The sequence below is a fragment of the Uranotaenia lowii genome, chromosome 1 (genome assembly GCF_029784155.1).
Source record: "Uranotaenia lowii strain MFRU-FL chromosome 1, ASM2978415v1, whole genome shotgun sequence".
NCBI classification, from domain to species: Eukaryota; Metazoa; Arthropoda; class Insecta; order Diptera; family Culicidae; genus Uranotaenia; species Uranotaenia lowii.
The window spans coordinates 60,022,608-60,050,531 of NC_073691.1; the positions used below are offsets into that span (position 1 = coordinate 60,022,608).

The following is a 27,924-nucleotide window of genomic DNA, read 5'->3' on the forward strand; positions in this document are numbered from 1 at the left end:
TTTGTTTTTTCAAGTCACATTTATTTAAAAAAACCCAATTGAGCAATACTGGCATTGTCAATACATTGTTATTACCCTTTATTCAGAGCATTCTAACGGACATAGAGAAAAAAATATTAGGAAACCGAAAAGACAAACTTCTCGCCGGTAGTCGATATTTTTTGGGTATTGAATATGATGGCATGGAAAAAGTTGTAGAAGAGGTTATCGGCGGGGCAACAGTTGGCAGCGAAAACTTCAAAACACTGCAGCAGCAGAACGAATGCCGTTTTGAGATCATCACCGAGGGGTATGTTCAAACTGTTCCAGCACAGGTAGCAGACGCCCTGGGAAAACACCTCGGATCGGACCACTAGCGAAGGGAATGCATTGTTGGTCGGCAGCTCCGAATCATTCTGCAAAAACCAAAAAAAAATAGTTCGTACGTGCTGTTAAAAATACAGTTAATTTAGTGTACAAGCTGAAATTGACTGTTTCTTAAAGTGTTGTTAAACAGGTATAATAGGTATGCTTTTACTAAAAACATGTCAAAGTTTGTGTTTGAAGAACGGAGCTGTAAATACTGTTTTCTGACACTTAGACATGGTTTTAGAAGAATAATATGTTAAAAATTTAAAAAGAAAACTATGAGAGATCATCAGATTTCAGCTTGTACATCTCGATTAAACTACCGTTATCCAATCGATGACTCCTCTAAGAGGGTTCTCCAATGCTTCGTTCTCCTGTCGTGCTTGCCGGGATCCTCTGTTGGGAGTTTTCAGTCGAATAATGGCCAAAGCTCGGAGAAACCCTAAGAAAAAAAGACAAAAATGTCAATTTGCTGGAACGAAACAAAGCGTATCCATAGCTAGCCATACCATTTCCACTTCCGATTTCTCTGTATAGAGTCCTATGCCCGTTTAGCGTCTTCTTCTCCCAGGTTGGCCAAGTGTAACCGAACATGGCCGCGGCATCAATGTTATGAATTTTTTCGTAGTCGTATGAAATCTGGAAGGCGAATCACATTAAATATGAATTAAATAAAATATATTTGAGCAACCAAAGGACTTGAATGCCTCAATGCAAGCTTCCAATGTTCCAAATTGGCTGAACAATAATTTCCAAAGATTATTAGAATGAAAATATGAGATAGAGACTCTTAAACGCTTCTACATGACTTGATAATATAATAAAAATTGTTTCGGAACTTCGTAGTTGCCTCAAAAGAAACTTAAAATTTGAGCTTTTACGAAACATAAGAGCTGCTTATTTTTATAGTTACCAGATCTCCGTTGAAAGCAAGCAAGATTGGGTACTCCTTGAGAAACGCCAACATTTCCTTATTTTTTCGACACTGATTTCGCCGTTCGAAGGTTAGGTCCCACAGTTCTCTGATCCGGTCTTCGTTTCCGAGGCTCGGCTTAATGTACTTCAGTTCGTTCAGCTAAAAACTCGTAAAAATAGAACCGATTTACAAATAAAAACTTACAGCTATTTCCTACCGTTTCCAACAATTCCTCTGCCGTCACCGAACATTCACTGACCAGCGAGTTATCGGCTTTTTCGGTCGATCCGGCTTGCTGCCGGGGTCTTCTTACGAACATCCGTGAAGTATCCTGCTTTGCCAAAGATTCCATGCGGTTTTGAATCTTCCCGGTGTGACCACCGTTCATACGAGCATTGCGATGGAAGAAAACCGACTGGGGACAATCGGGATTAACCTTCGAAGCGAAAATCGGATACCGATTTACAACTGCGATGGCCAAATTGTCTTTCTGTTCGGCGGACGGTCTCCTGAATGAGAAAATTTTAAAAAAAATAGTTGTTTTAAATTTAAAAATCTACTAAAAAAAACCAATTCACAACTTACAAACCGTAAACTGCGCTCAGATAGTCGCACAATATGTGGGTAGTTTGCGTCAGAAGCCTACAGGTTGGTTTTGTGGCTTCTTCCAGTTCCAGCATCAACTGTCGCCCCTTCATAGTGGTTGAAAAAATAAGTTCAACGTCGGTTTCCTGTACAAGTATATGAATTAGTAGATTGAAAGTCTTATATTGTGTAAATTAAAAATATATTAAAGTTAATGTTCTTCTGGGTTCAGTAATACTTCAATAAGAAGATATAGTTCTGTTGTGTTGTGAGCCTACTTGTTTGAGTGATTCAACGGAATCAAAGCAATCGAAAGATTCCTTTTAATTCAACCACGGTAAATGAAAAGTTCATATACCGGTATTTCGATAGCAACTTACTACCTTCTTCAATGAGCGTTGATCAATCGAAAACGCTCACTGAAGAAGGTAGTAAGTTGCTTTAAAAATATCGGTATATAAACTTTTCATTTACCGTGGTTGAATTAAAAGTAATCTTTCGATTGCTTTGATTCAGTAGATATAGTTGAAAGTTTGAACTTAAAACTCATGAGTCACGACTTCGAAATTTGTGAAATTTGACGTCTTTTCTCATTATTTTTTTTCTATTAATTGTCAATCAAGGTTTTATTTGTACTAGTATTAGCTCAAGCCGTTTATAATCAAAGAAATGCAGCTTTGTACAAGCCGGGTGGAGAACATCTATCAGATTTAAGCTGTGAGTGACTTGAAATATTGCGAGAAGTGGCAGGTGAACCAGGAAGTTTATCTAAAAGTGAGGCTTTGAGATCGAAATACATATTCTCAAAATCGATACGTTCCTCGGATATTTCTTCCGAATCGGGAGATTCGATTAGTTCAATATCGTCTTGAACATCTAAGAAAGGTAGCCAAAGTTTATCCAGCATATCAATACGAATGTGTACTTGTTTCTGCTGACAAATTTGAAAATCATCCGAGGATTATTTTATGTGACCTGCTGAGCCAAGTATTCAATGTTTTTAATTTAGTAGCATTTGTTAGACATTTTGGCTTAAACGGTATCCACGTTGAAATTGCCACACAGAAAAATCGATTCGCAAAATTCGAGTTTTCATCCGATTGCCATCAAATTTTCAGGGATTGAAAAATAACTGTTATACTTCATTTTACCATTATACTCGTATTTTATTTACAGTCCACACGCAAATTCCCGCACCTCAGCCTTAACCCCGGCCATAAAATGTTGCACAACCTGTGAATTATCCGTTTTTTGCATGTAAACCCATATATCATTCAGTTCCTCTACTGTCTTCACTAGCTTAGGTCATTTAGGGAGGTGCTGCTTCATAATCGCCCAGTACTTCTCGTTGGGGAGGAGCTCCGGAGTGTTGGGATGGTTGAACATTTTCACTTCACATACCACTTCAGCGCGTCCTTGGAGTAGTGGCATGAGACCAAATCCGGCCAGAAGGTTGTTGGGACGTTGTGGGCCTTCAGGAGTGGAAGCAGCCTCTTTTTTTTTAGTTGGTAACCACAGGTGGTAAACCCCGGTTTACAGATTGTTTTCCAAGGCACGGCGGGCCACCACGTCCCCCCAGTTTGCTACTCTGGGTCCACACAAACCTCTCCTTTTCGCGACTTGAGGCCTGATCTCTCCTCTAACGACCCCTCCTCGCAATCTCCTCTAACGACTTGAGATCTGACCTCTCCTCGTAACGACTCGAGGTGACCACTTGAACCCCTCCTCTTGTTGATACAGAGCCTGGTACCTCTTCTTACGATTCGGGACCCGACCCCTTGTCATAAAGACTCGGGGTTGACCACACAAACTTCTCCGCCTGAAGGTTTGAGACCTGACCTCTCCTCTAACGACTCTAGGCCCGACCTCTTATCTTCAGGGTTCGAAGTTTGCCACCTTGCCCGTCGGGTGCCTGATCGAGAGCAGCTTATCCTAGACTCGCGCCTGTCACGGCACACGCGCGGGATTTAACGCAACGACTCGGATGATTCCCGACGAAGACGTCATCCTACTCCGACTCGAATAGCTCACCCGGCGTCGAGAGCCACTCTACCCGTGGGTATTCCCCGAACGTGGAATAACCCTTTCCCAACGATTTCCACTGCGAAGAAGGTCAAGTCTTATCCCCGCAACTTCTGTCGTTGAGAACCGCTCTACTCGGATACTCCCCGAAGGTGGAGCATCCTACGCACGAACGCGGCGCACCCACGGCATCCGCTACGCAGAAGGTATTGTCTTATCTTTGTAACTTCAAACCGTGGGGTCGGACGCACTCTACTCGACAGCCCCCCGTCGATGGGGTCAGTCTACTCCGACCGTTGTCCGGTCTTCTTTATCCCTCTTGGCTGGCAACCCTAGGATTTTTGGCCCGCGGATTTTCCTGTCCGTTGTGTGCCAGATCGAGAGCAGCTTGTCCTGGACTCGCGCCTGTCACGGCACACATTCGGGACGGAGCAGCCGCTTCTGGAGGCCCACTTTCATGTACACCTGTCCGTTCATCGTGTCCTGGGTCAAAAAAAGTGCACTCCGCTTCCCGCAAATCCAGATGGCTGGCTAAACCAGGAATTTATTTGAAATTTGGACATCTTCTAAGTACAAACATGCTCCGGAACGCTGAACTTATCCTTGGCCGTGAAAAACAGATTTCCGGGGATCTCTTTGAAGTCGGCCTTCACATATGTTTTGTAGTCCATGATACAGCACTCAACTTTCGTCAGCATGTTGAGGTACAACTTCCTGGCACGGGTTTTGGCTGACTTGTTCTGCTTCTCGTCGCGATTAGGGGCCTTTTGTAGCTTGAACGTTTGAAGCCCAGCCTTAGTTTTGGCCTTCCGGACAAAACTTCGGCTTAGGTGCAGCTTCTTAGCCACATCCCAAACAGAGGCGTTCGGGTTTCGGTTGAAGGCCCCAATACTTTTTCCTTCACTTCTGGGCTTCCGATTGGTGGTGAATCGTTCCTCGAACCGCTTAATCACTCGCGACACCGTGGAATTTGCGATTCCCAACGTTTTAGCGATGGAACGATGCGAGAGATCCTTGTTCTCGTGATGAATGCGCAAGATTTTATCACGCAAGAGTTGTTCTTTCGACTCCATTTCCGCGAGTTTTGATCACACTATGTAACCAGCATAACTTGTACTGCCTAGTTCAGTAGGGATCTTTGATAAAAGCGCGTACCATGCAAGGAAATGCCTTAGTGAGCAACGAAGGAGGACCACCTGACATTCCCTAGCGCACCACCAACAAGCGCGATTAGGTCAACGGGGGCGTATTTGGCGGATAGATGGTGATGTACGTCTCGGTAGCACCATTACCAAGAATGACAAGAGGGCATGATGGGAGGAATCCAAAGGGGTCAAAGACCGCATGCAAGATCCGCTTCATTTGGATGGAAGATCTCGACGAAGCCACACAATCCTGCGAGCGCCATTAACCAGCTGTGAAGAGCGTTCGAACATCCAGGTAGCAATCCAACTCCACCCCGAAAAGGCAAGAATATAACGCTGGTGCAATTCTTTCTCCCATCATGTTCCTACAGGACCCCGATATTTGGCTTTGGAAAACCATCCCGCTGTGCCAGCGTCCGTCAACCAGTGCTGGCCGTTTAGGGTTCATTCCATCGAGCCACCTTGGCAGCATCCGTTTACCCGTGCTGGCCATTCTAGGGCTTGAACCCAGTTGGCCGGATTACCGGCCTCAGTCAACCTTGCTGTACGTCATTAGGCCCGTGCTGCACCCGTCCTGGCTCTTCGACCGCCCGTACACTGACCGCGTGTGTCGACCATTTGCACCGGAACCCCCCCCCCCCCCCCCCAGAGGTTTTCGGATTTAGTGTAGTGCAATCAGGCATCCATCAACAACCGACGGCCAGGACGTCAGAGGTGCAGTATCAGCAGTGACCCGTTGACCTACCTGTGACCCACGTTCCAGGGGTCCTTCCGGCATCCGTTTCTGGGAGAAGCCCTTCCTCGGCCCACGTGCTTCGGCTGTTCCAGCTCGCCGCCTGAAGGACGCCACCCTAAAGTAGAACACAACCCAGCTTGATCTAAGGAAAGTTCTGGTGACCATTTGTGTGAACCCCAAGATAGGGAAATAAAGGTGGGATTTCTTTAACGCGCATTTAAGGTGTTTCCTTGTTCCGAATAACTTATTGAGTGTGCCGACCCTGAGGCTTAGAGGGGGGTTCTTGCTCGGCTGAGCAGTCTGGGGAACCGTTGGTTACAAGTACTTTAATCTTTTTTTTCCTGGGATTTTAACGCCCGGGCGTTATTTATCCCCTTTCCGGCCGTGTCTGTCTAGTGCGTATAGTGTTGCCAATGTTGTAGATCTGTTTTTTGTTGTTGATTTTTTTCTTATATCTCTTCGAACAATTTAGTCTTTCGTAAGAAGCGTAACATTTTCTCTTCGTCTTCAGGATCATTTGAGAGTACTTCCCGCAGGTTTTGAGCCAGCATACAGTCCGAGCGAACCTGGTGATATATCGGACACTGAATTATGATGTGTTTGACGGTTACGGGAACTTTGCAAATGTGACATTCGGGGGGATCTTCGTTCCCCATTAGGTGACCGTGTGTCAATCTGGTGTGACATATGCGTAGCCGCGTAAGTACTCTCCGTTCCAGGAATGTGATTCAATCATTCCATGCCAGAGTGCAATTTTTCACTTCTCTCAAATTGTTCTTAGGGCAGGTGTTCCAACGATGTGCCCATAGTAGAGATAGTCTGTCTTTTATCCAGTTTGTCATGTCTGACGGCGGGATAGGAATATTTGGAAAAGTTATCTGACTGCCTTCAAAGCCAGACGATCTGCAGCTTCATTCCCGGGAATCATGGAATGCCCAGGGATCCAGCACAGGGTAATACTTTTCTGGATAGCGAGTTCAGAGAAGTTAAAGATCCAGGGGTGTTTTGTGTTATCTGCTGACACGGCACTAAGCACGCTAGCAGAATCCGAGACGATGACGGAACCAGATGAAGGGCATAAGTCTTCGGCGGTTTTTAAGACAGCGAAGGCTTCTGGGAGTGCTAGTGCGATGTTTCTTGTACTGCTAAATATACCACAACCTACCCGGTCATCGGTTGATTTGGAGCCATCAGTGTAGAATTGTATTATATTTTTGTACTTCCTCTCTACCAGTTGGTGGAAAAATTGCAAGACAATTGAAGAGCTTACTTCAGCGCGAAGTTTTGAAAGGAAACACCTGTCAACTTTCGGGATTGGCAATATCTGGAAGAGATGTTTGGTACTCTAAAAGAGCATTTTCAGCACGTCGGATTATGGGAATTCCGGGATGTTTATAGTAAGACAGCCACCTTATTGCTTTGATGGTGATGTTTTGGTGAGGATAAGTTCAAAAGGTGGTTGCCCACTCTCAGCCATCAGTGATACTCTACTCTAGAGCTGCTCCTAAAGGTACCGCTGATGATACGAATTGCTTCATTGTACATCGGTTCCAAATGTTTGGAGATGTGATCACCTCCTCTGCTGATCAATCCTAGACCGTGAAGAATTGTGGGTAATACCCATCCGTACAGGAACAGAAATAACGATTTGCGAGACCCAGCTCCCCTGACGCTGAATACTTTTCTAATGATGTTAAGTTTAAGGGAAGTGGATTTGCGAATTCGGTTAGCATGGTTGATGAACTTTAATCGGTCATCTATCCAGACTCTTAGAATGCGAGCTGAGTGAACGAGAGGAACAGAGTTGTCGTTCATGGTAACTGGCGGGAGCTTTCTGTTCCAGTTGCCGAAGTGCATAACCTTTAATTTACCTGGAGCGAAGGTGAAACCTAGCGTAGGGGTCCCAATCAGCTACTTTGTCTACAGCAAATTGTAATCGATTTCTGGCAAGTTTCGAGAAAGGAGCAACAGACAGATGTGTGATGTCGTCTGCGTAAGCCAAGATTTTGACATTTCCAGGAACAGTGTTGAGTATTGATTGCATCGTGATTAAGAATAGAATAGGGGCCAATACAGAACCTTATGAAACGCCGTTTGTAATGATCCGGGAAGAAGATGACATGCCGTCGAAAAACACTCTGGATTTCCGGTCAGTCAGAAAGCTTTTTAAAAATTGACTCATTCTACAGAGCACTCCCCAGTCTTTTAACGTGGACAAGAGTTTATGTCTGTACACCCTATCGAAGGCTTTGGAGAGGTCCAACGAGAGGCATTCAACATGTTGATTATTTTCGAGGGCATCGTCCAGTATGCTTTCAAGGATGGAGAGATGATCGTTAGTAGAGCACCCGGGACGAAATCCAAACTAACGTGTATCTAGCCGATTTTCTGTTTCTAGAACAGAGGACAGGCGACGTTTAACCATTCACTCCAGGATCTTCCCTGAGCAGTCCAAAAGAGTGATGGGGTGGTTTTGGGATTGGGATGATGAATAACTCTTTCCATTGAGATGGAAATACTCCGGCCTGCTAAATTTCATTCAATATTTTTAGAAAAGTTATCTTTCCGACTGGTGAAAGATTTTTTAATAAAGAGTATCCGATTTCATCCTGTCCTGAAGAACGACCTTTAACTTTCTGAAGTGCAATGTTGAGTTCGTGCAAAGAGAAGTCGGAGTTATATTACAGGTTCAAATCGGTAACAAAGTCGATAGAATGAGGAGTGTTGGGTGGGGAATCTGAAGAAATGGAGGAGAAGTGTTTAATAAAAGCTTCTGCTAGTTGCGAAGGATCGTTGGATTAGTTTTGGTTCAGTAGCAGGTGGTATCGGCTAGTCCGATTTGAACCATCCAGGCGTTTAAGTTTCTTCCCAGAGTTTCGCGAATGGGGTGTTGGTGTAAATTTTTTCGACGAATTCCTTCCAGCATTTGCTTTTTGCAGCTTTTATAATCGCAAAAGCGGCTGAGTGGGCAGCTTTGAACTGACTAAGAGCGGAGTCTTTTCTTGAGTCATCATTCGGTAGACGTTTGAGTGCGCGAAGTCTTTTTCTTCGGAGCTTCATAGCATCTCTGACTTCTGGGCTCGAGACTCGAGCCAGCGTGGCTCCGAGAAAAATGAACCAACGGCAAAACAAGCTTGATTTTGACACTAAACAAACGGACTTGCGATAAAACTAATTCCGGCGATACGAGTCCCGGGTTTCGGCACCATATGTTTAAACTTATTATAAGTTTCGGGATACGAGGGAAGATGTCCTGGCTTCTGCCCGTCGAAGAGTTTTTTTATTGCAATAAAAAAAATCCGTCTTGTTCGGTGGTTGATTTTGGTGGTTCGAATTTATTTTCTCTATCATTTCTGTTGAATTCACTGTTATACGAATTCTAATCTTTTATAATTCAATAGTGTCAGAAAGCGTTTAAAAATTATTGAAATGAGTTTTTCGGTATCCACAACAACCGGATTAGAATGCTTCGTTACTCAATAAGTTTATCTAAGATCATTTTTTATATCAAATCTTTTTCTTCTGACGTATCTATCACAAAAATTATATATATGAAGTATAAGGTGACTAGGGTTCGGCAAAGTGTGATGATATAAATAAAAAAGTTGGCGGTTATTTGTAGTTCTTGTAGTTTATTCAAATCCTCACTTCGTACAATGAAATTCTTTACATATTTGCATCGTTTCTGGCTTAGTTGAGTCAATACAAATTAATTATCAACCATTTTCAGTCAGCATTAGTGGTTGTGAAGAATGTAATATCTTGTTCTTGTTTTAAAAAGGAATTATCACAGCTAACAGGTTCCGAAACATTCAGTTGGTCATCCAAATTACCATATCCTTCACATGAAACATCAGTTGAATCTGATTCGTAATTTGTGTTTTGCGTCCCTTGTTCCACGACGGTAGGTTTCTTATGTCTTCTGACATGACGGGATCCACGACGCTGGCCGGTATTCGACAACCTTTTGAAGGCATTCTTCAGTTTCTTTTTGAAAAACACTGCCAACTTTTGCTGGGTAACTGTTTCCGTTTCCGTGTGTCCGATTCTTTGGAAAATGGACAGTATTCGACGATTCGGCATCATAGCAATCTTCGGACCTTTACGACTGGATCCTGTCCAGGTGCAACATGCTTGGAATTCCAGCGAGAATATCATGTCCAGCGCCGAGAGCATTCTGTTTTCCGCACAGTCACCGTCGACGTTGAAAAGGAGCCAATTAATCTAATAAAAAAAAAAGACAATTGAAGATTGCATCATTTTTGGTTATTTTAATTTTTTACTTACAAATTCAGATTTGAATTCCTCGTCTTCAAGTTTTGCTTCCAATTCTTCGAGTTCTTTCTCGTTGGCAATAGCTTGAAAAAGAAAATCTCCGCCGATAGATGGATTTATCCTTTTACCTTGCAACGAATTCATTATGTGGTCAAGTTGTAAGCTATGGTTCTTAGTTTTTTGGTCGAGTTTGTTCAACCGCTTTGTAATTTCACGAAGCATCTTGATAATTTCTTCCGGTTTGGTCAGTGCTAGTGGATTTAAAGTTTCACCAGTTGGAGTGGAAACCATTGGCGGATTTTCGTAAATGGTGTAACCATGGGTTTGTGCGGGCTGGACTAAATCGATCGTAGACGGTGAAGTAAACATATTTTGTACGTGCTCTGGTAACGGATTTGTTCCTATTCCAGCGTTGGACAATGTCGACGAGGGCAGGTTGCAAGGAATGTTTCGATCCAACATGCTGAAACCACCATCAACTTCTTCGGATCTTTCGCATCGATAGTGGAACTGAAAAAAATGAACATAAAACAATCATGAATAAATAGCAAATAACTAGTTTTTTTGATAATACTGAGTTACTTTTAACAATTTGCTTTCTTTGAGTTGTTCAATAAGTTTGCAGTTCGATTAGGAAAAAAAACACCATTATATAATTTCAAATTTACTTTATTGTTCAGTATAGTCCTCATAGGCATTGGTACACTGCTTCTGAGTTCCTAATTTGTGAATTCCAAATCTAGAGGGAGCACTTGGAAAGATTGCAAGATGCGCTTCGTACAGTTTTGACCTTTTTATTTGATTTTTCAAAAGCGTTCAAGAGATGCCCCATCAATTCGTACTTAAGTTCATGGAACTAAGTCTTCACGGTGCAATTGACAGTTTTAAAGGTTTGTGCAGGTCCAATACTTTCTATGTGACGCTACTATACGTTTACACGTAGAGAGTTCCAATATGAAGAAGCCATGTTTTTATCTCTTATCGAACGACAAAACTTATTGATCAACCTAGTAGTTGGATGTTAATGCAGGTTCTAAAAAGAGGTACTTAACTCAATTAAGAGGTAATTAGTTAATCCAATAACGGTAAGACTTACTTGAGCATCGGGTTGCAATCAGGCCTGTAGGTGAGTTCAGCTTCGACCATTGAACGTTGACTCATCAGGTGTAGATTCTTCATGTGTACTCATTGATTTATTACACTATTTTATGTTCTTACATGAACACATAAACCATTTATACATTCGTACTTTACACCGACATCTAAAATCACACCAAAAATGTTTGGTGTAAAAGTCAACAAATGTTAACTAAACACATATTTGAACTCACTAGCATTTATTCCAAAAAAAAATAACTTATTCCATTTGAGAAATTACATTTTACAGAATAAAGGACAGTAATACTACAGAGATACAAACATCTCCTATATGTTGAAAAAATTCTAATGGTTTCTCATGTCATTTCACACACGGACCTTACAGGGGCATTAACGTTGTCTAGGAAACGGAAAAAGGCATGGCCGCAGATGGACCCACTGAAAACCTCAGTAGTTCTCAGCAAGAGGAGCAGGTTCCATTCGCAGGAAAAGGTGCATCAAGGAGCATAAAGAAATGTGGCCTTTTGGAGGCAGCCGATATGTTCGACAAGATGAAGGAGTTTGTCCGAAGTACCACATTCGCCAAAATGTGTCGCGGAAAGGGATTGAAGGAAGCAAAATTGGATGCTTCTCAAGGACCTTCGAAGGAGTCCAAGCCGAGAAGAACCGCGAAAAGAGATCGCGACTCCCCCGTCGTAAACGATTCTTCCGAAAAAAAAGGAGGAATTCGGACTACGAGGATGCAGACGGAGAAAGCAGTGCAGGAGGCTAGCGAATGGTTCGTAATAGAAAGGAGAACACGAAAATAAAAAGCCGTCACGAAGCCAGAACCACCCCTAAAACCCGAACCTCAACGGGTGATGCCCTTATCGTGGAAGCGAAAGAAAGCACAACGTATGCGAACTTGTTCCGGAAGCTACGCGCAGAGCCAAAGTTATCTACTCTTGGCAAGAGCGCCACCAAAACAAGACAAACCCAAAAAGGCGAACTGCCCTTCGATCTAAAACCAGACCCGGCGGTAAAGAGCGCCGACTTCAAGAAGCGTGTCAAAAGCACCCTAGGCGATGAAGCGACTGTCCGAGCGCTATCGCAGGTCGCATCTATTGAATGCAAGGACTTGGATGAGGAGCTCGAGAAAGCACTCTTCAGCATACCTGGTATGGGCAACGAATCAGTAGCTATAAAACTGAGAAAGGCGTACGGTGGAATGCAGATTGCAACGGTTGTCTATCACCAACAGCGGCCAATACACTACTGATGATAGGAAGTGTAAGAGTTGGGTGATCAGTGAGGCACTGCTTTAATTGCTGGGACTTTGGCCACCAATCCCGAGGCTGCAACGGACCCAACCGGTCACGATGTCGATAAGAGATAAAAACATGGTTTCTTCATATTGGAACTCTCTACGTGTAAACGTATAGTAGCGTCACATAGAACGTATTGGACCTGAACAAACCTTTAAAACTGTCAATTGCACCGTGAAGACTTAGTTCCATGAACTTAAGTACGAATTGATGGGGCATCTCTTGAACGCGTTTGAAAAATCAAATAAAAAGGTCAAAACTGTACGAAGCGCATCTTGCAATCTTTCCAAGTGCTCCCTCTAGGTTTGGAATTCACAAATTAGGAACTCGGGATGTTGCCGAAGATGTGGTGAAGAAGGATACTTCGCTAGAGTTTGCAAAAATCAACCTGCTGTGCAAGCAGACGGACAACGCTCACGAAACTGGTGGCTTAGACTGCCAGGCATACAAAAAGACTAAGGCAAGCCAGTAGTAAAATTGGATGTCATCCGGCTAAACCTCAACCATAGCGAGGTTGCACAGCTTCTGCTGGATCAAACGGTAGGCGAAAGGAAGTGTGATGTGGCGGTTTTATCAGAACCATACAGAATTCCTTCTGGAAACGGTAACGGACAACGGACAGGTCTGGCTTAGCTGCTGTCTACGCCACGGGACGTTTTCCTATACAGGAAATAGTGGTAGATTCTCGGAACGGATTCGTGATTGCTATAATTCACGGCATCTTTTTCTGCAGCTGCTACGCTCCACCAAGATGGACGATCGGGGAGTTCAACGCAATGTTGGATAAACTCACTTACGAACTGATAGGAAGGGCCCCTGTAGTAATAGGAAGAGACTTCAACGCTTGTGCGATTAACTGGGGTGTACAACAACTCTAGGGACCACAGTCTACTGGAGTCCTTCGCGAGACTGGAGGTTGAGCTGTGCAACACTGGATCTGTCAGCACCTATCGTAAGCATGGAATACCAGACAGAACGTCAGTGATAGATATCACCCTTGCGAGCCCATCATGAATTGGAGAGAGTGTGAACCCAGGTCAAAGACCGAATCCCAATTCATGTAAAACGGCGAAGTTGGTGCTACTACCGAAACCTGGGAAATTCCCAGGGCATCTATCATCATACAGACCCATTTGTCTAGTGGACACCCTTGGTAAGCTACTGGAGAGGATAATATTCAACAGACTTATTACCCACACAGAAGGCGAAACCAGATTGTAGGACAGACAGTTCGGTTTTCGGAAAGGGAGATCTACGGTGGACATTGTTACAAACGACGTTAAGAATGCCTTCAACGATGCCAGCTGGGAAGCTATTGCCAAAGCGCTTCACAGGATGCGTGTTCCCAATACCCTCTGCAGGATAATAAGAAGCTTCTTCGAAAAACGAGTCCTCACGTACGAAACCGAAACTGGGTTACGATCTACTGCCCTAACAGCAGGTGTTCCACAGGGTTCCATACTTGGACCTGTGCTTTTGAATGCCATGTATAATGAGGTGTTAACGCTGAAACTACCAGCAGGCGTGCAGGCAGATAGTCGAATTTGGTGACGATATCGTGCTCGTGATCACCGGCGAAACAATCGAGGAGGTAGAAAACCTTGCCACGGTGTCTGCAGAAAGGGTTGGCATTTGGATGGAAGGAGTTAAGCTTATAATAGCTCACCATAAAACCGAAGTTCTGCTCGTGACCAATAAATGAGTTGTGCCGCACATGGAGATTACTGTTGGAGGGCGCACGACATCTTCGAAACAACAGCTGAAATACCTTGGAGTAATGGTCGACAATCGCTTAAGACCAAGTCGATGGAGATCGACACAGGAAATCCCTCCAGTTTCATGGTAGCTGCATGGGCAACAGGTTGAGACAGTGGAGTGCTTCCAGTATCTTGGTAGCCAGATAACGTACCAAGAAAGACATCGAAACCCGGATCAGAAAGGCCCGATTTGCGTTTGCGAGTCTCCGAAACATCTGGCGGTAACGCCAGATCTCTCTACCAACGAAAATTCGTATCTCCAACTCAAAAGTCAAATCCGTATTGCTGTACGCGTGCGAAACTTGGTACACATATGCGGTAACGACGCGAAAACTGCAAGTATTTGTAAACCGCTGCCGCGGAATATCATCCGCGCTTGGTGGCCTGGTAACTGGATCTCGAATAAGGAACTACATCGCCAGGGTCATCAAACGGCGCTAGAAATCGAGATTCGGGAGCGTCAGTGGAGATGGATTGGGCACACGCTGCGAAAAGATGAAAACGAGATTTGCAGAGAGGCGCTTGAATGGAATCCAGAAGGACATCGAAGAAGAAGCAGGCCCAGAAACTCGTGGCGGCGAAGCCTAGCCGCCGAAATCCGAACTGTCGACGAGAATCTTGACTGGGACCAAGTGAAGACGCTGGCTCCGGATCGTCAACAGTGGAGGTCTTTTACCACGACCCTATGCGCCGGAGGATCGGCGCGGGAACATTAAGATAAGAAGAAGAATTAAAAAAAGGTAAAATTTACCTGGAAAGATGGGTGAAAAAAATCACCTCGCTTTTCGTTCAATTTTAACCTTTTTTTTTATTCTCCGTGTATGATTTTTTGAAAGTTGAAATCACAGACCAACTGACTAGACACTTCGTTTTCTGGATAATTTTTCCAACAGTACGCAATATCGATTCCATAGTGCGCATTGATCGATTTGAAGAAATGCTATCCCAGTTAGGAAATGCCACCCAACTTTAAAAAACAGGCGATTTTTACGATAAAATCGGGCTATACAGGTACATTTTCCTATAGGGCATTTTTTGTCAAAATTTTCTGGTTCACCACCGGCCGTCGGTATTGCGAATTGCGAGCCTACAAAATCTCACCAAAAAATTAGACAGAAAATTGTTGAATTTTTGTTCTCAGTGTCATGTCAGTGTGATCAGGGTTGAAATGTTAGGGTGTGTCGAAAATAACAGTTTTCCGGCTCTAACTTTTGTGAATGAATTCATAAAACAAAAATGTCTTCTAAGCATTTGTATGAAATCGAAATAAGCTCATTTTACTTTCAGATAGCAAACTTGTTCCACGGGAACCTTTTTCGCGCTCCGGCGTATTTTTATGAGAAAAAATCGAAGCGAAGCGGGTTCGGTCGCTAGTAGGGGAGATGAGGGCATAACGAGCACCCAGGGCATAATGAGCACTCCTTTTTTTTCTACATAAGTACGTATTTTCTTAAACAAATTTTTATAAGGACTTGTTTCGTACTACCCATAGTATTAATTTTTCACCAAAAAAGAAATATCCTTTTCATCTTTACAGAAATATTAAATAATAACCAGCTAGGTTCTCAAGTGACGAAAATATTATAATTTTTGAGCACCACCAAATAAGCTTTTATGACCTTTAAATCATCTTGATCTGAAATGTACGCACTGCAACATGATCTACACATTGTTTCTCAATTTTCAACATCATAAAATTTTTGATTTTTCACTTTAATCAATTTTAAAACGCTTTTTAACTTTAATTTGTTCACTAGAGGCGAACAGAGCACTATCAATGAAGGCATAATGTGCATTTTCTGCCGTATAATCTAGCAGCGAATTCAACTCGATGAAGTCAAGTGAATAATAGAGCTACAGCTTGGCTTGTTTCATCTGTCGACCTATTGGCCTATTGGTAAGGTGTCGGAGAGGTAATCAGTAGACTCGAGTTCGATTCCTGTTCGAGGGGATTTTGTTTGCACATACCATTCATGATTGATTTTTTTTATTGTTACATTATACGGCTAATAGCATCAAAGCATCATCCGTCAAACAAAACACCAGAAACATAATGTATGAAAGAAACATAATGTAATTCTTTGAATTCTACAAACAGACCTAGATTATTTTGTTATTGCTTCGTTTGATGAATCTACGCCTCACCGTTTAGTGCAATCATAATCATGAATGATAAATGAAAAAAAAAATCACCTCGACCAAGAATCGAACTCGAGCCTACTGATTACCTCTCCGACATCTTACCAATAGGCCAAATCGTCAGACGATACAAGTTAAGCTGTAGCTCTATTACTGTTGACTTCATCGGGTCGAATTCGCTGCTAGATTCCCCGGCAGAAAATGCTCACTATGCCTTCATTAACACTAGAAGGACCGGCAAATTGAATATACCTATTCGGACCGTGACCAGTCAAAATGACTGGTAAAGGGGAAATTTTTTATATCATAATATTTTTAACTTTTTTCTTTTGAAATTGTTTTGTTATTTATTCGATATCATTTTTGTTATAAAATGGAAATATTTTTTCACCATGGGTGCACGGAATCACCTCATTTTGGCATAGTTGACGAAGGCGTGTATGTCATAAAATGAATATTTCAAATAATTATCAAAAAATTAAAACACATTATCAATCTAATTGTAAAATCATGTTAGATGGCAATGGGTATTGACTATGGGTGCACGGTTTCACTTCAGTTTTGTTTTAGTAGATATTTTCTAGCATCCATCGCTCTGAAATTTTTCAACACGTTGCCTATAAATTATACCTGATATTGTAGGTTTTGAAGCATATTTTTTCTATAAGTAGAGCAATTTACCATGGGTGCACGGATTCACCGCTATTCATCCAAAATCATTTTTTTTGCATGCTAAAGGCAAAGAATAAAGACTTTTATAGATTCAAATAAAAATTTATGTTATATACATGGTTTTTCACTATGGGTGCACGGACTCACCGCGTTTTAATCAAATATTGGTCTTTTTGCAAATTATTAAAAAGCATTTTTACAAATCAAACCAAAGTCGAAACCATGTCTTTCATGTTGAGACATAATGATTTAATTAACGATTTTTATTTAAAGTTCCGTTTTTTCATTCCTGGAAAAGAAATACTTCAATTTGATCATGAAATAATTAATCAATTTATTTATTATTACAAAACAGGTTTTTGCAATCGTACATTTATCTGATAAGATCTGATCAACATCCAAGAAATTAGAAAACGGTTCCCATGGACCGAGTGAGTGATGAATCAACATTGTCAAATGTACACGTTGATTTGTTTTTCCTTAAAAGTTTTTCGATTGACAAATATTGCATTTCAACTGCCTATCATATCTAACTCAAAAATATGTTGTGTTTTGAAGCAATTTGAAAACTATTTCACTCTATAGGGGGAAGTCGTCTACTACCGGACACTTAAGGTTTTTAAGCAATAACTTCAAAAATAGATTTTTGTTAATATTGGTTCCTCTACTGATTTGAAGAGTATCAATATTATGAACACTTAACTATATTAGAAAAAAATTAATTTAAAACATATTCATGTGGTAAAAGAAATCATGTCATGTTAGATTTCGCTCATTTCCAAAAGTGTTGTCTATGGCCGGACACTACGAATTACTTCACCAAAGTTGTCACCAATGGCACAAAAACGTTGCAAAATGACTGAAATCACTTGCGCAGATCTTGTGAGTATGTGTTTTCCAATACTAAACGTTCTTTGAAGCCAGTCATAAAAGTCCTTTTGACAAACCAGAATGGAACATTTGTTTCGAAAAAACTAGAGAAAAATTCTCTATGACCGGACAGCAAAATCTAAAGTTTTTCAGAGGACCAAAATAGTTTCGTTATTGAATCCTTATCTTCTGCTAACCATTTGAGGGTGCTATAGAGATGAAAAAATGAAAGTTTCAAGCTGAAATCATCTATAATCTTGAATATTTCCTTGTCCGGTCATAGACAACAATTTGGTGTCCGGTCATAGAGAAATCGCACTTTTTTCAACTTTCTTAATATTTCGTTTAAACTTCCTTTTTGTTATCTTATATCTGCTGTAGTCGAAAGATAACCAATTAACGATGTCGTTCATGTGCAGTTCAAATTTTACAAGCCGAAAAAACTGACCACAATACAAATGCAAAGTTTAGGCGATCCTCTCCGTACTACTAGGCAAAAGCTTTAGATGCCTATCATTGGTTTACCTTTTCAGATTAGATTACCATATTTCTAACACCATATCAGGCTACTATTTTCTTTATTTTCATGGTGTTAAAAAATTATTAGGATATTGTGTTTTCGAAAAATCTATGTTGTCCGGCCATAGACGATGTCCGGCCATAGACGACTTCCCCCTATAATATACAACGGCGAATTTGCAGCCATTCCGTGCACCCATGTTGAAATATCCGCATCCGATGTGGTCTATCAGATAGGCTGGCGCGAGTCTGGTCTAGGTATGCCAAGCGTACTGGGTTCGATTCCTTGTATCGGCAAGAAAATTCTTTGGTTCAAACCCCATTAGTTTCCGACAGGTAAGATGTGCTTCCTCTTATAATAAGAATGTTCAATCAGTTGCCAGCTGACCAGGTATATACACGGGTGCCGGAATACCTGTAAGTGAACTTGCATTGGAAATTTGTCGAGCCTAATAATCTAAGAATGCATGTGAATACATACTTGGGCAGAAACTGCGGTGAATCCGTGCACCCATGGTGATTAACCAACATATAAGAATATATCGTGCACCCATGATGAAATATCATTTTAATTATTCAGTTTTATAGCTGATGTCTTCAAATTTGAATAAATAAGTACTCAATTCATAATAATTTTACTCATTCTAGTTCAGTATAAAACATATTTATCACCTAAAACAACTCGATTACTCGAATGAACATGTATTAAATCTAACATAACTTTTACAAATCTTTATGAAATTTCGCCAAATTTTGACAGAAAGTTCGATTATAGTTGAGCAACAAAACAGACCAAAAAAATTGGGAGTAAAGTGCTTGAAGCGCCACACAGCGGCCAATCCGAGAACTTTTTCTTCAAATCTTCACGACTTCGCATCGAAAATCAATAATTTCATAACCAAAGACACACTTCTGCCCACCATAAATCAACTCATTGTCTTGAATGTAACTAGCAAATGAAACCAAAAGCAAGCGAACATTTTTTATCTTGTTTGAGTTATAGGGTTGTAAATTTACCAGTCATTTTGACTGGTCACGGTCCGAGTGTCCATGGCGAAATTTTTCTCGCTTACTAAATGAGCTAGTGAAATAAAAAATACACAGTTTTGTAGAGATTCAAAATTCATGAAAAGTCGTATTTTTTGCGAATTTTTAAAGCGAAGTATGCAAAAGATATTCAAGAAACAAAGTGTCCAACCAGTCATTTTGACTGGTGCGGTCTTTCTAGTGTTAATGGTGCTCATACTGCCTCGGGGGGTTTCTCATTATATATGCCTTTAAAGTGACTGGTTTTCAGCTTTCGGCAAAAATTTTTAAAATGCATTTTTAAACGTTTTTATCTACTTTTTCAAGTTTCATCCAATTAGGCAATAGACTATTTGAGTGTCTGAACACGAAACAATGATGTAATTAACATATTACAGCTGTTCTCTATGGTTAAATAAGCGTTTTCCTTAAGGTGGCCATTATGCGCCCATCTCCCTTAAGAATTAGTTTTTTTAATCCTTAGCTGTTGCAAAATGGTCTCGATCTTCGCGGAGAATTCAGCGACAATGTTAAGCATATTTTCGACTACAGCATTTTCTTCGTCAATTTCGGATCAACCAAGATGAGATAATTTATGATATTTTGGCACTGGAACCTCGTTTGCATATGAAAAAAATCCAATCTGGTTGCGTTAGTTGCGTGAAAATATAAGTAAGTAAAAAAAATCTCAACTTCAAGAACAAGAACGCTTGGATTGATGGTTTAGTTGCACTTTTTGTCTTTTTAGTTTTTTTTTTTTTTTGTTTATGGGTTTATGAGCGCCTGGCTGACCCGGAAAGAAAAAACAGAACGGGGGACAGAAGAGGAAAATTTTAAATGAGAGTAGTATAGCTTAGAAAAGGATAGCGGCCCGAGGGTTCTGAAGCACCAGATTAGGGGAAGCGTTAAAATAGTGCTCGACGGACTAGGACGGTTGGTGGGCCCCATATGAACTTCGAGTTAACCCAACCTTCAATTCAACCGAGCAATAGCAGTATGGTATCAAATAATATGATATCATATGCTAACGCCTCGATATCATTGTCAGAAGGGTTCACTATCTTACCGTAGTTGAATTTTCCCTACCTGTCATCTACCTTACTCGTTTCCATAAATTTGGATTCTTCCTAGTTTGATTTAGAAATAATCATAGATTTGCTAAGTAAAAAATATATGTTCAAGTGATTGATTCTACGCGACTACACGGTTATTCGATAACTCAATTAGGATATCATAAAAACAGAATCTAGAAAAGGTGTCTCTTAAACTCATCAACAATGAACTATAAGCTTAAATAGCAATAACTTTATTAATATCGTCAACTTATCAACAGAACAGGAAAATAACAGTGCTGTTCTTTAAAACCGTATCACTAATTGTGGTCAACTTCTCAAACAAACTTTAATACTCAATCTACACGATAGGGGTTCAATTCAAATAAACTGTGTGCCTGTGTTTAAATGCCCGAAATAAATGATCTGAAGTATCTACTCATTCTTGCTTATCGAAATCATATTTTCTATTTTAAACTTCGATTTATGAATTTCAATCCTAACCGAAAAAATAGCTCTACCAAAAGTAAATAAATAAATAAAAACAAATGTCGAAAGTGTATTACAAACTGAAATATCATATTTGTCAAAACAGCATTCCCGTCCAATGAGCCCCTAGTTCTTGTAAAATGCTTGATTTAAGAATAAGCCAACGAAATTCATAAACCGCAAATGCACACTTTCTAGAGCATTGGGGAGGCGAATACCATTACCTATACCTAACCTAGCAATACTTGAAACATCCTAATTCTATGAAACTAAACTAGCTAACTACCTTACCAAACAGATTATGCCCTATTGAAAAGTATCACTTTATGTCGGAAAAATGTGATATTTTCACTACAAAATTTTCCCATTGTTCAACGGAAGGGAGGGCAAGTGTTTCAACTCCCATTCATCTTATCAGCATGGATCATGAAAAATTGGGACACCATTGAACCTAACGCTAATTTAATTTAAATAAAGGTGTCCAGCACGCCTTCTAATTTGAGTCATATTATGATCCATGCTTGACAAGATGTGTGCAACGACCCTCTCAGGACAATGATAGTAAACCATCATTATCACAAGCATGCACACCGCCGCCGTGACCCATGGGAACCCAGGGTACGGACTTTTTGTCTTTTTAGTTGAAATAAAATTTTCTTCAAAACGGGAGCAAAGTAATTTGGTTAAATTTATTTTCAACCTTAAAAGAATCATAAAAAAATAAACGGATAATCGAGTCAAAATTTACGGATAATCTTGCCAACGCATAATCGAGTCCGACCTGTATTGTAAAAGTTATTGGATTTCAATAAATTTTGAAGTCTGAGTGTATTTGTAGATAAAAGTGAGTTAAATGCTAATGAATAAATTTAAAAATAAATAATAAAAGAATAAAACAGTTTTATTAACAGAATATAAAAAATCGTACGGAAAGAAAAATTTCACAGAATGAAGAACACCGTTTTTTATAACTAGGTACTTGTATTGAACATGCCTCACTCTTCAAGCGTACTCCTCTTCCCCCACGACCGATTCCACGTGTATCATATCCGGGGGAATCTCATCGGTCTCGTCGAATTCTTCCAAAACTTCAATCTCTCCCATCGCTTCGCCAGCATTCGCCACTTCACCCTTGTTCATGTGCTTTCGCTTAACGTGAAACGATCTCCAGTATTTGTTCTTGAACACAAACCCACAATGCTCGCACGGAAACTTGGCGACCCCGGTGTGTACCGTTGCGTGGTGAACCAGGTAACTTTTTCTCCAAAACCTTTTGCCACAAATGTCGCAGCCGTGTGGCTTTTCACTGATGTGCATCTTCCGGTGCCGATGCAGCGAACTGCGGGTTTTGATTTTCGCTCCACATATGTCGCAGTCGTAGACTTTGTCCCGATCGGCGTGCCGCAGCAGATGGCCCTGCAGTCCGGATTTGCTGGTGAAGGCATTGGTGCATCCTTCGACGGTACAGACAAAGGGCCGATGTCCGGTGTGTTCGTTCCGATGCCGGACAACTTGATCCCGCTTGACCAGTACACCGCAGATTTCGCAAACCTATGCGGGAGAAAAATCGATTTAGCTTCTCTATAGCAACTACCACCTGGGGGATGCAATTTGAAATGATAGAGGTCCTATACAGTTTCGTTTGTTAGCTACTGACAAATTGGTTTAGCATGTCAACATTTGGGTACTGTACCTGAACTATTTAAGAGCTCAAAGTTGTGAGAGCTTACAACAGAGCACTTGTGTAAAATAATTGCTCAGGCTAAAATGTAATAAAGGTAGTACAGGCAGTTGGAAGTTTACAGCAATTATCGAACAAGGCTTCAGCTTTTCAACCAATCGATTTTACATTTGGTAGTCCAACAGACGAAAACTGCGACAGTGCAGCAGGATTTTGTTTTTGTCGTTTCAACATTGAAAAAACTGTAAAATATAAAAAAGATTAGGTTAGAAAGCTGAGGAATAAGTTCATAACTACTCTCTGCCCTTGTAACCTACTTTCTTCAAGTAGGTTCTTGCCTGTATTGCACATCGACTTCAGGCTAGATTTGTCAAAGAGTAGTCCGTAATGAGGATAAGTTCTAGGTACTATACTTACCCTGGACTAAAAGACGAAAGTAATTTTGGGTTGCCGAACTGCTTCGCCTGTTAACAACCGTTTAAGTATACACTGCGCTCACCATTGACTAGAAACGATAACATTTTCGACAAAGTAAACGGTAGATTAAGGAATGTTCAATATTATTATTATTAACATTAAAGACGTTTTACCATTAATATGGTTTTCGTGTCTTAAACGATTTGAGTTTACATTTCATAGCTTATCCGTAAGTTTACACAATTTGATGAATTTTGACCTATTGAATAGAATGTCAAAAATTGAATCTCCTTCCATTCCAAATGAGAGGCGGGACTCGTCATATCCTCAACAATCAACCAGTATGTATTGAATCGTTAAACGAACTCCGCAAAAGGTGCAATTTGGTGGTGTTGGTCGTTCCATCAAGGAATGTTTAATACTATCCCAGGATAGTACCAAGATCTTAAAAAATAAGTGATCATTTTTTAGCCCTTGTCATCGCGATATTTCGAATCAGTAATTTTAACTAATTTTTAATTCTTCATCTGAAATTCATACCACTATAACTTAGAAACTTTCCAAGTGGTAGGTGGAAAATGATAAATTACTCAAAGCTCGAATAGTCGCACATCTTTTCGTAATTTTTCATTTCGAACAAAAGTAGCTCGCAAGTCTTTCGAACAAAAAATGGGTGTAAACTTTAAATCCACTTACCGATTTCTCCGGGTATCGCAGCCGTCCCGTACCCTTCTGCGGATCTCCAGATTTCTGTTTCTTATGTTTTCGCAGCTCGTCTGGAAGAGGCGGCCGGCCTCGTCTTTTGGGAGCCTCTAGAAGATCTTTGTCTTGCTGCTGCTGCTGTTGTTGTTGCGAAGTGCCTTCAGCCGTTTCCATTTCTTCTTCGCCAATATAATCAGGATCGCTCAGTGCTTCCCCAGCAAATTCATTCGAATCGCTGTTTGCGTCTTCTTCGACGTAAACATCACCGAAATTAGGATTCTTTCTTCTTTCACGCATTGCTGATGCTTTTGCGATGGACTTATATCCTTCCACTTCATCTGCGTTTGGCTCGGCTGGCAGCGGTTCATCGTAAACATCAATCTCTTCCTGCTTGATGGCGGTACTAAGTAGAACACACGTGGCGTCGTCAAACTTACTGGTGGACGTTTGTTCTGTTTCGGCCATTGGTTCCTCGTACTTTTCCTCGTAGTACATATGTGACTGGCTGTGAAAAACCTCATGCACTGCTGTATGGCATTGTTTGACCAGATCTCGACACCTCAGTATACTTTTGCCGTCCTTATCGTCGGACCAGAAGGCTTCCTTGGGGAATTCCACGCCTTGGGTAAGTAAAACGACCGACTTGCTGCACATATCTCGAAAGTCGTTGATCATTTTTACCAAATTCAGACAGCTCGGGCATATTTTGATGCAGCGATCTTTGCGATTGACCTAAAAAGAAAAATGAAAAAAAAATAAAAGGACTCGTTTTAATTTTGTTTATTATTGTCAGACATGTTAAAGGAAACGATTATGAATAGTTGTACATATACGAATCATAGTGATAGCAAGGAATCATTTAAAACACTCGATTCATTATATAAAACCTTTGTTTTAAGAATTTTGAATAAAAAGTCTAATTGAAAAAAAAAGTTTCAAGTTGTATTTTTTGATTGCACAAAAAAACTATGAACATCTAAGTTGAGGCTATCGTTACTCAATAAAATTACAATTACAATTACAAATAAGATACTGATAAATGAGCCGTTTCAAATAAAGATGTTACGAAAAAAAAGATACTGATAAACAATCTTTTGGAAAAAAAATTATTAAGCCTGTATGACGTGCAAATCACCAATGATTTCGCAAATTGGAGTTCCCATTCCACAATCCTAAGTCAAGAGGATTTGAATTCATTATTTTCAATTGTAAATTTTGGTCTATATGACCTTAACCGTTTTTGCTGATTGACTTTGGTAACCCCATTCAAACAACTAAAAATGAGGAATTAAAGAACTTTTCTTTTTGAGAAAAATCAGAAAATTTCATATCTAAGATATCGTATCGAGAAGGTTTAGTTTGGTTCATATAGAGCATAACCGAGGGAGGAAATTATTTTTCATTTGTTAATAAAAAGGAGAGTAACAAAAATACCTTATCGCTATAGTATCGATTTTTGTCTAGATTCAAACGCCATTAAATTTTGTTTAAATGATATCCGAATTTTTCGTAAACCAAATAAGAGTTAACAAGAAAAAAAAACATCCTTACCTCCACGTCCACCGCTTGCCGAACTTCCTTGTAGAAGTCCAGCTCCGAGAAAATGTCCTCCAGCTCCGCCTTCGGTAGGTTCCGCAAACATAGACGGCACTGGATGGCTTTCCGTACGTAGGCCCGCTTCCCGGGGCTCAAAGCCGACGAAAGTTCACTACCGGATTGATGCTGGTCCGATTCCCAGGCGGCATCACTGGACCGGACGGTCATTTCGATCCGTTTTTAAACCGCGGATTAACTTCGGGAAAACTGACGACGCTACTCGCGAAAACAAGGATTTTTCTCTGCATGCGAGACCGAGACGTGCGTGACAGTTCGAGAAGTATAAACAAGCGAGAGGTAAACAAAAATGCGCTCGCTTGGAGCCGAGGGGCGCTTGGATGAAGCTTTTCTTTTGCTCTTTGTAATGCTCCAACCATTTTAATTTAAAAATGCTAAATTTAACAAATTCCAAGTATGTTGGTAATTCACCATGGGTGCACGGATTCACCGCAGTTTCTGCCAAAGTATGGGTTCACATACATTCCTTAGATTATTAGGTTCGATAAATCTCCAATGCAGCGCGCCACCATACCCGGACCCCATGGCTTCGTATGAACTGTTATGTGGTGAATGTTTTGCGTGTGTTGATGTAGGTATATTTTGGAAGAACGAATCAATCAGGTGGTCTAGTTTACTTACAGGTATTCCGGCATCCGTGTATATACCTGGCCAGCTGGCAACTGATTGAACATTCCAATTATATAGTCAGTTATATAATGAAACACATCTTACCTGTCGGCCCGCTTATGGGATTCGAACCCAAAAGTTTTTCTTGTCGATACCGGGAATCGAACCTAGTACGCCTGGCGTACCAATACCAGACTCGCGCCAGCCTATCCACTAGACCACATCGGCGCTCCTAAATTTAACAAATTCCAAGTGGCCGTTTTATGTTTTTCTAATCTTTATTAGTTAATTGAGAATTTCCAAACATACACACAAAATTTTCGAGGCTCCACTTAGCAAAAATATTGGGTTACTTTCGATTAGCAATAAGGGTTGTTTTACTTACGCGATAGCAAAATTGTTATTTTGCTTGATTTTGGTCACAGAGAACAGACGTACAAGCTCGAACAAAAAATCTTCAAAAAAGTGTGTAAAATTTCAAATGCAGACATCCAAAAAGTATGTTGAAAATTGACTTTAAACAGTGGCACCTATTGCGCCGTTCAAAAGTTACAAATCAAATTCTCAAGTGTACAGTTTTCGAAAAGGCGTAATCGTATATATGAACTAATAATTAAACTAATGCCGCTGGAAATTTTACACAAGTTTCGTGGGCTAGCTTGTACGTCTGTTCTCTGTGTTTTGGTAAAAACGCAGCCTAGTTAGCCGCTTCGTTCGAAAAGCAGCCGCCGTCTTCGAGAAAAAAAAGTTCGACGCGAATCAGTGCGGTTGAGTAAATTAGATGCTGGCGGAACCTGCGGAGACTGGGCTGACAATAACGACGGAATGGAAGCCCGGTCAACATTGCTGCATGTGATGGACAATTGGATGCGGAAATAGTGGATAAATTCACATCGGGAGCGGACAGGTAAGAGCAGATTTGGCCAATGGAAAGTCCGGTTTTAAATTTGAAAAATTCTTTGTTTTCTTTCTACAGGTTGCTGCTGCCGGCGATAACAGACAGCATTGCCATCAGGATGATCGACAAGAAGGAAGCCAATCTGGACGCATCGGTTTTCCGCTTGGCGGATGGTCAGCTACCGCGGTCAAGTGCGGTTTTGTTTTTTAGTGAAGAAAGTGTTAATTGAAATTAAAAAAAGGTGTCAAATAAATTAAGTGAAAAAATTTGGTATTCTATTTTATAAACAGATATTTCCCCTGAATTTCCTGGAAAAATGGAAATTTCAAATCCAATAGGATCTTTTCTACCGGTTTTTGCTAAAAAAGTGAGCAAAAATTGCGGCGGCTAAATTTTTCTCTCGTTTGCTAAAATTCGAGTTAAAAAAATTTGCTAAAATGATTGCTAAGTTTCTAGCTGGTCAAATTTGAGCAAAATTTTGCTAATTTCTGGCCTCGAAAATTTTGTGTGTACACACAAAATTTTCGAGGCTCAACTTAGCAAAAATACACCATTACTTTCTGTTAGCTAATTTTTAATTTTACTTTCGAGTTAGCATTTTCTCAAATTGTCATGACTTCAGCTCAATTTGAGTAAAAAAAAACCCATTTGCTAGCTTTTAGCACTAACAGTAGCAGGTACTCGAACCTTGGTCGTTTTTTCAGTTGCACACTCATTTGGCGCAACACCTTAAACTTGTAAAATTGACCCATTATTGCGAACAGCCGAGATCTGTCAAAAAAAGTGTCGTTTCCTCGAGTCAATTTTACACATTATTTAGAAAAGCTGGCTTACTAAATAAAGGGTAGTTTTTTAACTTGTCATTCAGAATATAGAACTCTTTCTGCCGTAACCGATCTCGTTCGACGATTCAATGAATCGGTTAATGCTGAAAGATCAGTTCAATAGATTGAGTTGATTGAATATTTTCCTATTCTATAACAGGAGCATGAAAATGATTTCTTGCCGAATACAGAAATTCAAAACTAACTGATTTGTTTTTATTATTTT

General features: G+C 40.7%; 2 protein-coding genes across 3 annotated transcripts in view; both read right to left on the reverse strand.

Moving 5' to 3' along the window:
- Positions 1-27,492, reverse strand: LOC129740075 (uncharacterized). Its single transcript, XM_055731666.1, has 8 exons — positions 25,305-27,492; positions 23,748-24,485; positions 1,850-1,995; positions 1,482-1,773; positions 1,262-1,423; positions 858-987; positions 672-790; positions 1-395 (listed from the first exon to the last, which is right to left on the reverse strand). The coding sequence occupies exons 1-8, from the start codon at positions 25,515-25,517 to the stop codon at positions 117-119; spliced, it is 2,079 nt and encodes a 692-aa protein (XP_055587641.1). The 5' UTR covers positions 25,518-27,492; the 3' UTR covers positions 1-116.
- LOC129740083 (uncharacterized) overlaps positions 5,678-27,924 on the reverse strand; it is a 36,026-nt gene continuing 13,779 nt past the window's right edge. The window contains exons 1-3 of one of the 2 annotated variants that reach the window (XM_055731688.1): positions 11,124-12,666; positions 10,040-10,537; positions 5,678-9,976 (exon numbers count right to left, since the gene is read on the reverse strand). In XM_055731688.1, the coding sequence (XP_055587663.1) occupies positions 9,479-9,976; positions 10,040-10,489 (948 nt within the window). In that variant the 5' untranslated portion in view covers positions 10,490-10,537; positions 11,124-12,666 and the 3' untranslated portion in view covers positions 5,678-9,478. Of the gene's footprint in view, positions 9,977-10,039; positions 10,538-11,123; positions 12,667-27,924 lie in introns of those variants that run through there. The other variant, XM_055731677.1, reaches the window with a different exon arrangement.